The sequence below is a fragment of the Xiphophorus couchianus genome, chromosome 14, assembly GCF_001444195.1.
Source record: "Xiphophorus couchianus chromosome 14, X_couchianus-1.0, whole genome shotgun sequence".
NCBI lineage: Eukaryota > Metazoa > Chordata > Actinopteri > Cyprinodontiformes > Poeciliidae > Xiphophorus > Xiphophorus couchianus.
This window is the reverse complement of record NC_040241.1, coordinates 1,190,021-1,198,821: the sequence shown is the minus strand read 5'-3', so window position 1 is coordinate 1,198,821 and position 8,801 is coordinate 1,190,021. Positions and strand designations below refer to the sequence as shown.

General features: G+C 42.3%; 1 protein-coding gene across 1 annotated transcript in view; it reads left to right on the top strand.

Annotated features, from left to right (window-relative positions):
- The first annotated feature begins 3,896 nt into the window (after positions 1-3,896).
- The window catches only part of ank2b (ankyrin 2b, neuronal), a 176,110-nt gene continuing 171,205 nt past the window's right edge, over positions 3,897-8,801 (top strand). Inside the window, exon 1 of the mRNA XM_028037792.1 lies at positions 3,897-4,005. Coding sequence (XP_027893593.1) covers positions 3,952-4,005 — 54 coding nt within the window. The 5' untranslated portion in view covers positions 3,897-3,951. The remainder of the gene's footprint in view (positions 4,006-8,801) is intronic.

Genomic DNA, 8,801 nt, shown 5'->3' with positions numbered 1-8,801 from the left:
GTGCATATACTATAGTGTTTTTGAGGTTTGACATTAGGTTTGCCTACAATTGCCTATTGATCTGCGTATCTTGTATAAATGTGTGTATTTGTGAGTGCGACTGGGTGAATGTGACTCCAGTGTAAAGCGCTTTGAGTGGTCAAAAATGACTGGAAAAGTGCTATATAAATTCAGTCCATTTACCATTTCTTAGCTGACAGGAGTCAGAGATGCTCTTCTGCATATCTCGGTTGTAACAAGTGGCTATTTGAGCTACTGTTGCCGTTCTATCAGCTTGAACCAATCTGGCCATTCTCCTCTGACATCAGCAAGGCATTTGCGCCCACAGAACTGCCACTTACTGGATATTTTCTCTTTTTTGGACCATTCTCTGTAAACCCTAGAGATGGTTGTGCATGAAAATTCCAGTAGATCAGCAGTTTCTGAAATATTCAGACCAGCCTGTCTGGCACCAACAACCATACCATGTTCAAAGTCACTTAACCACCTTTCTTCCCCGTTCTGATGCTCAGTTTAAACTGCAGCAGATCGTCTTGGCCATGTCTACTTGCCTAAATGCATTGAGGTGCTGCCATGCGATTGGCTAATTCAACATTTACATTAATGAGCAGTTGGACAGGTGTACGTCCCCAACCCCGGGGTCGCGGACAGGTACCGGTCCGTGGACCAATTGGTACTGGGCCGCGTAAGAATTAATTAAATATTTCCATTTTATGTATTATTTGAGTCTGGAGGATCTTTTATTTTGAAAATCCTTTAACCGGATTCTCTCGGTTACGTCTTGCGCGCCAACATTGAGCCACAAGCAGCAAAATGAGTAAGAAACAGATCAGATTCTTTGGAAAGTTTTTTTATGAAGGCAAAAGGCCCAGAGAAGAGACAGGAGAATGGATTTATCCCTGTAGGTGATTCCCACATTCCAAGCTCCGCATAATATGGTGACCGGCTCGTTAATGAGGCAATGAAGCTTCAAACTGCTTCTCCATGTAGAGACCAAGCACCCTGTGCATAAGCAACACCCAGATGGACCGTCTCGTTGCAGAGAAACAAGCTATTAGTCGTTTTTGTGAGTTAAAACTTTCACGAAAGCAAAATGTTCGTGTTTGTGGCGCATCTGTATCTTATTTTGAAGGGATATGTAAACGTTACCATAACAACCAGAGTCAAGAGAGCGTTAGGGCAGTGGTCGAGATGAGAGGAGTAGAGCTTGTGAGTTTTAAGTCTGGTTCACACGGCACGATTTAAGGATTGTCGGCCGATTTTCCAAACTTCTGTGACCACAGAGCCGATAAAAGTCCAACAGGTTTGATCTGTTCGTGTGTCCAGCCACATGGCAGGAGCAACACACCACACACGAACCGATTCCGCTCACGAACATCCCGATTCCAGAAGAAAATCCAGTAAAACCCCTAACATACCATAGGTGAATTTAGAATAATCAAACACGGATGAATGACGATGTAGAAACAGTGATAATCTGTGGACTCATTTTAAGCGATAAAAGACGTAACAAAAAGAAAAGGCGTTTGATAAAAGATGGAGGGAGCAGCCGCTCTATTTGCTGCACCGTGATTTGGAGGTGAGTTATGTTTTTTAGCAGTTAAAATTTTTAACTGAATAAACATAACCACATATAATAAACATATATAAATATGACCTTTACATGTAGTAATAAACATGTCCGCCAGACTCTTAGTTGCGATGTGAGCTGTTTGGGATTCCCCTCCGTTCTGTCATCGCGCTTTCTGATTGGCTACCTGTCACATTCAACAGTCTCTCCCAGTCAGGAAAAACCCTCCAGGCTGCGATAATCGGGCAAAGACAATGTTGAATAAAATCGGGCATATTCAACACACCACCACGTAACACACCACACACTGCAGGACGTTGCAAGATTGCCTTAAAGGAAAAATTGGGGCAAAAAAAAGAAAAAAAGGCTTTGCAGCTCTGCGGGAACACCAACATCCAGAAGCATTATCTGTTCCTCTCCCATCTCCCCCTCCCCGAGCCGCTGCAAAATTGCCAAGTCTTGACTGGTCCGCGGTAATAAAAAGGTTGGGGACCACTGGTGTACATAATAAAGTGGCCGGTGAGTGTATATGACAGTAGGGATTGGCCAGCAAGGTATCCCACAATGCATTGGGCCACCACCAGCGGCAACTAATTAAATAAACCACTTTTTTATCTGTCACAAAAAGTAATATATTTCAAATCCATAGCCGTGTCCAAATTCAGGGTCTGCAGCTGTTGAAAGACACAGTCTATCTTGGAAGGCAGTTTTATATTAATAGTTTTATATAAAGATATGGTTAATTAATGTTTTTACATTGTTTCAAGATGCAAGTTTGTACAAGCTAAAATATAAAAATGGCATCTAGTAAATGAAATTTCAGCATTTTATTTTATTTTTCAGAGCATTTTAATTAATTGTTTTACTTTCTTTAAAAAGGACACTCACTGGTTGTTCTTTTGATGTAAACCAAATCCACTATACAATCACTGTAATTTTCAATTATTTTATTTTGGTTACTGTATTATGGGTAATCCTCAGAGCCATGAGGATCACTGTCGAGGAGTTTCTTTCATGCCAGAGACTGACTTTACCTCGGTGCCCATGTGTGAAATGCAGATGGAGAATTAAAGAAAACAACTGATGCCAGATTGAGCACTTTGTCGTTCATTTCTGCACCAAGAGAAGCCACCAGATCCACATAGGCCACATATGCACTTTGTTGTCTTCCTAATATAATGGGCTTTTAAATTTTCTAAACGATCCTGAATTAAGAAGACGATGGCTTGTAAATATTCGTCGCTACCAGTTAAAGCTAACGCCGCACAGCAAAGTTTACAGCCTTCACTTCACTCCGGATCAACTTCTTCAGCCTAAAGCAGAAGGTAAAGGAGCCTCCTGTGTTATTTCCATGGAATCACTTCTGTATTCAGCCTGAAAGAGAGTTTATGGGACCTTTGAAGGATGCAGCCCTTGAATTCGGACATGGCTCATATGTGAACCTCCAAGAATAGCCAGATCTATTTTTATAGTTGGTTGTAATGATCACTGTGGCCTCTAAAAGTTGATGTGTCTGTTTCATCCAGCAAACATGGGGAAAAAAAACTAAATGTTTTCATTTTAGCCTGCTCCTCAGTGTAAACTCCAAATGATGGTGTGACGCAATATAAATCCCATGATGCAGGATAGGCGGTTTTGATTAACATGTTCCCTGAACACTAATCTGGTCCTGAGATATGGATGGGAATTAGTCTCCACTTTGTGTTTGCTGTGTTTTGAAACATGCAGCGGACATCTTTGCTCGATGGAAGTAATCTCTGAATGGAGCAAAAAGAGCTTCAGATAAAGAAATTGCTGTAGGGAACTTAATTAAATTCAGTTAGCTGGGTTTAGTTAAGAGAATGATTTAAAGTCAAATCAGTTACATACACAAAACGTTTACACCAAGTCTGAACATTTATTCTGATCTTTTCACTCTTTTAAGACAGGAAACTCAGATATCTCCAACCTGGAGCTCAAATATTTATTTAATTCTATTGAATTTGCTCCTTTACTAACTAACTGTGAACATGTTTACATGGTCACTCTTCCCTTTATTGTTTCTCTGTCTCAATATTTGAATTCTGGGTCAGTTGAAAAGTCTTCTCTATTTTTATCCACCTAATCCCCTTTAAGAATGCACACACCCCTCAGAGGTCTTGCATAGACATGTGTGTTTGTGTGTGAAGTCCACTGCAGTGTGTTAATACCTCCAGCATGTTACGCACTAATCCACACACCACCGGCAATACTGTTCTTCCTACCCCACCCCCTGCCAAACACCAACACACACATCTCTCCATCTCACTCACATGTCAGTAGCGGCAGCCACACTTCCATGTTGGCTTGGAAACATTGGATATATTTGACCTGGGGGAGTTGGAGACTGGTTGGGAGCATTTATGAGCACAGCCATGGTGGTGGGAGCAACAGGCCAGGCAGGCTCTGACCGACAGGTTAGCAGCACATTTTCACCGTTAGGATGTAGTTGACTTGTTGTGTGGCAGACTGCACTACAACTGTCTCCTTAAGTGTAGTAAATAAAGCTAAGACTGAATCATTCCTTGCCATTTAAGCATTATTTCTCAATTAATATGTGACTTTTTTGTGTTTGTTTTTCATCCTTTATGATTTTAGGACTTTCCTATGTAATGCTCCATCTAAAAAATATTTAGGAAAGAAATGTGGATACGTTTTACAAAGTTGTTTTATTCTAGTCAATTGCAAAATAGCTTGAAGTTCTGTTAATATGCAACAAGTGCAAAAGAAGTTATTTCTTCATGAAAAAGCTGTAGATATTTTACTTAAATGAATGTTAGTTTATGCCAGGATTTGTTACTTAATTGTACATCATTTTTTATTTGAAGATTCAGCTGATTCTGCTTTCACTTGTGTTTATGAGGACAGAACAATTTGTTCAGTAGTGTGTTAGCTTCATCCATTCCTTCTTGTTCTCTTAGGGCATACAATTTTTGGTAGTATTTTTCAAAGCATTTTCTTATTTCTGTACCGTCATATGAAACTTTATTAGTCATTGGTTCTCTAATTTTATATATGGTTCTTTTCTCTTGTTGTTTTCTTAGTCTGTATGCTAAAAATTTTGATGACTTGGGGCCAGACTCATAGTAACTTTGCCTTAGGAATAAAAGTTTCTTCTGTATGTTGGTCTGCAATTCATGATCAATTTCATCTCTGATTTGTTTTATTTTTTGTGTAATTTGTAGATCTACTTTGTTTTTATTTTTCCCCTCTAGTTTGGTCAAGACATGTTTTAAATTGTTTAATTTTTCTTGTCTAGTTTTTTTTATAAGAGATGATTTTGCAATTATTTTTCCTCTCAGGACAGCTTTACATGCATTCCATAATATTGCAGGAGAGACTTCTCCATTGTCGTTGTCCTGCATATATGTCTGAATTTCTTGCCTTAACTCCTCTTTAATTCTGCCCTTGAGTATGCTAGAATTAAGTCTCCATAAGAACGGGGTTTTTGTTTTGTTCACATTTACTTCTATATGAAGTGGGCAATGATCAGAGAGGTCCATCAGCCCAATATGACATTTTTCTACTCGTCCTACGTCCTTAATATACATGAAGAAGTAATCAATTCTTGAATACGTATGGTGAGCAGCAGAGTAGAATGTATAGTCCCTCTTTCCGGGATTGAATTCACGCCAAACATCACTTATCCCCAGCTCTTTGATCATCTTCCTGATCTTCCTGTCTAAGCTGCTGTTAATTCTGGGTTGTTTAGAGGTATCTTCAGAGGGGTTTAGTCTTATGTTAAAATCCCAACCGCAGACTACTAAGCCTTGTGATTTAGTTATCATCATGTCGAAAATATGTTTATAAAATAACCACTCCGAACCTGGCGGAGCATATACATTGATAAAAGTAATTTCTTGTCCCTCGAGTCTGCCCACTACTATGTTGTATCTGCCTTCCTTGTCTTTATATTCATGGATCATCTCAAATGTGATCCTCTGAGATATTAAGGTTGCCACTCCCCTTCTACGACCTGTTTTGTGTGATGAACTAAAAACTTGATTGAAGCCCATTCTTTTAAGTTTATTATGCTCTACCTCTGAGAGATGGGTTTCCTGGAGGAATAACACCTCTGCTTTTTCCTTTTTCATCTTTCCCAATATTTTCGCCCTTTTTATAGGATTAAGAACTCCTTTTACATTGTAGGTTACAATTCGCAGTGGAGATAATGAGGTCATTGGATTATATATCGTTGGAAATTCCAAGCAAGTGAAATAGGTGACAACCCTAGACTACTCAAACAAAGAACTGAGAACAAACAGAACATTTTAGCATTGTAAATTAAGTTCACACGTGTCCATTTAAAGACTTCCTTTCTTCTGGTCTTGTTAATGACCTTAGTGATGTTATAGTTTGTGAGCGATTTTGAGGGAAAACCAGCGCAACTCCGTAGTTGCGAAGGGCCCCCTGGTGGCGTTACCTGTTTATGGCGTCCCATTTTCTAGGTGGTGTGGTCCCCGACTCCAAATAACGTCAAAGGAGATGAAGCATTATTAATCAAAACAAAACAGACCGGGATATGCTTGATCCATCCGCTCCTATGGTTGTGCTTGTCCTCTTCTAAACCCGTCCAGTTTCTTCTTATATTCCTCCCAAGCTCCATTTCGTGGATGATCCTTGTCATTCTTTCCCGACTTGGTCCACATCGTGCTCTTGATTTCGTCGACCCACGTGGCAGATGGCTGAATGACAGTGATTTGGTAACCTCGATTCACCATGTCTTTTGTAGCTTCTGCCGCAGAGTTGTAGACACATGTGTTGTTCTCGTAGAAAACTCTCAACCTGGCCGGGAACTGGGTTTGGAATTTAATCTTCTTTTCTCTGAGGACCCCCTTCACTTCGAGGTACTCACGTCGCCGTTTTAACACGTCTGGAGCATAGTCGTGATCCGCTATGACTTTTTTTCCCTCCTAGCATGAAGCCTTTCTTTTGCCAGGCTCGTTTTAATATTTCGTCTTTGACCTTGGATGTGGCAAACCTAACTATTATTGAACGTGGGGGGGCTTCAGGTGGAGCTCTGGGTCCCAGAGATCGGTGGGCTCTCTCAATATTCAAGTCTAGCGATGTCGGGATATCCAGTTTCTCTCTGAGTAGATTCTCTATGAAAGCTGATAAAGATGGTGAGCTTTCCTCAGAGCCCTCCGCAATGCCGTGGAGCCTCAAGTTTTCCCGTCTCGATCTCACCTCGAGCTCCACCAGCTTAGCCTCGAGCTCGTCCTGCACTTTACTTAGCTTCAATGCTACCTCTTTGAGCTGCTGAACCCTGTTCTCCGCCTCCGAGATGCGCGTTTCTGCCTCGTCCAGTCTTTTGTTTACGTTTTTTATTTCCTCTTTAACCTCTCGGAAGCCCTCACTATTCCCTCGACGTGATTCTCTTAGTTCTTCGAGAATAGTTTGTAGGCTAGCTGTCTCGATAGCTAAATCGTTAGCCGCTAGTGAAGCATCCAGGCCCGAGTGGTTAGCCATGTCGTCTTCGTTCGATTCTTCCTCTCTTAACATTAGATGTCGAGACTGCAAAGTGCTCTTTGATTTAAACTTGGGCATTTCGGCCCACTTCTAAGTTGCTTTATATCCCGCACTTGCGTCAAACCTGTGATTTTTAATAATATGTCGGGGAGCCACCTGATTATGCTGTCGCCATCTTGCTTGCTCACCCGGAAGTCCCTCGTCTGTATTTTTAAAAGCGTTTTTGCTTCTAAGGACATGGAGTCGGGTCGAGGATGTTTTAAAAAGATGCGGGTTTCCGTCTCTAGGCAACCGTGATGGCAGCGTCGGTCCATAGCATTCAGGGGTCCTTTAGCTCTCACCACGAGAATTTAGCTGACCTTAATATTTCCTGTGTTTTATTTTGGTCATTATTGTTAAACTTAGTGTTGATGTCTGTATGACTGTATGACAGGGCACATTGGATTTGGTCCATGGCAGCCTTGCTTCTGACAGACTTACCGAAGCCATTTACTACCAGTACCTAAACTAAACCATTACCAGTACTACCAGTACCTTAAACTTTATCATTATATCAAATACAAGAACACCGACACACGCACACACATGCACCTCCGCATGCCCACGCACCCCTTTCTATCCCCACACACGCACACACACACGGAGCTCATTAAGTGAGGAGAGGTTATAGTACAGGGCTAAGGAAAGCCATGAGACCAGATTATCCAGCAGAGAACCTCTTGCCGCTGGCAACACACTTTTGTTGCTAGGCAACGGGTGGAGCACAATCTGTGTTAAAGAGAAGTGGAGTATTTTGCTTCCTGAGAGTGTTGCTGTGTTGTCTAATCTGTATCTCCATGTTTGACCAGTCTAAGAAACCACAATGACATAACCCCTTCATGGTCAATTATTAAAATTACACAAGAGGGGATTGTTATGTCCCAACCCCTCTAAGGGACAAGGGTGTACAGAAAATGGATGGATGGATTGTTATGCCAGGAAATTGCAAACACCTTAGGAATATTGCTTTAGCATGTTCCCTAGTGAGCTACACAGTAGTGCCTTGCAGCAAGAAGGTCCTGAGTTCAATTCCTGGCCTGGGGTAGGGTGACCAGACGTCCTCTTTTTCCTGGACATGTCCTACTTTTCAGACCTAAAAAGATGTCCGGGGGGAATTTCAAAATCGTCCGGGATTTTGGTCAACTGCCTCAAAACACGTTACATAGCTTACAGTGCATTGTAGGGCACTGCGCACGGCGCTGCGTGTCACGTAATCACTGAGCCCCGTCAGCGCGGCCAGCACCCCCCCCCCCCCCCCCCCCCCTCGCTCTAAGGTGTTCTGGTTTCCCCAACAACCCCCCCCTCCCGCTGCAGGTTGTCCGGGTTTTCCCAAAGTAGAATATGGTCACCCTAGCCTGGGGTCTTTCTGCATGGAGTCTGCATGTTCTCCATGTGCATGCATGGGTTCTCTCCGAGTACTCCGGCTTCCTCCCACAGTCCAAAAACATGACTGTTAGGTCAATTGGTCTCTCCAACCCCCCCATTGTTTGTCCTATCTGTCTCTGTGTTGCCCTGCGACAGACTGGCGACCTATCCAGGTGACCCGGCCTCTCCCCCGGAACGTTCACTGGAGATAGGCACCAGCACCTCCCGACCCCTCTACGGACAAGGGTGTTAGAAAATGGATGGATGTTTTCTGGTCAGATTAATCTGTATTGGCCCCTTGGGGCCCATCAGCCAACTGAGACAGCAACTATTGCTGCTG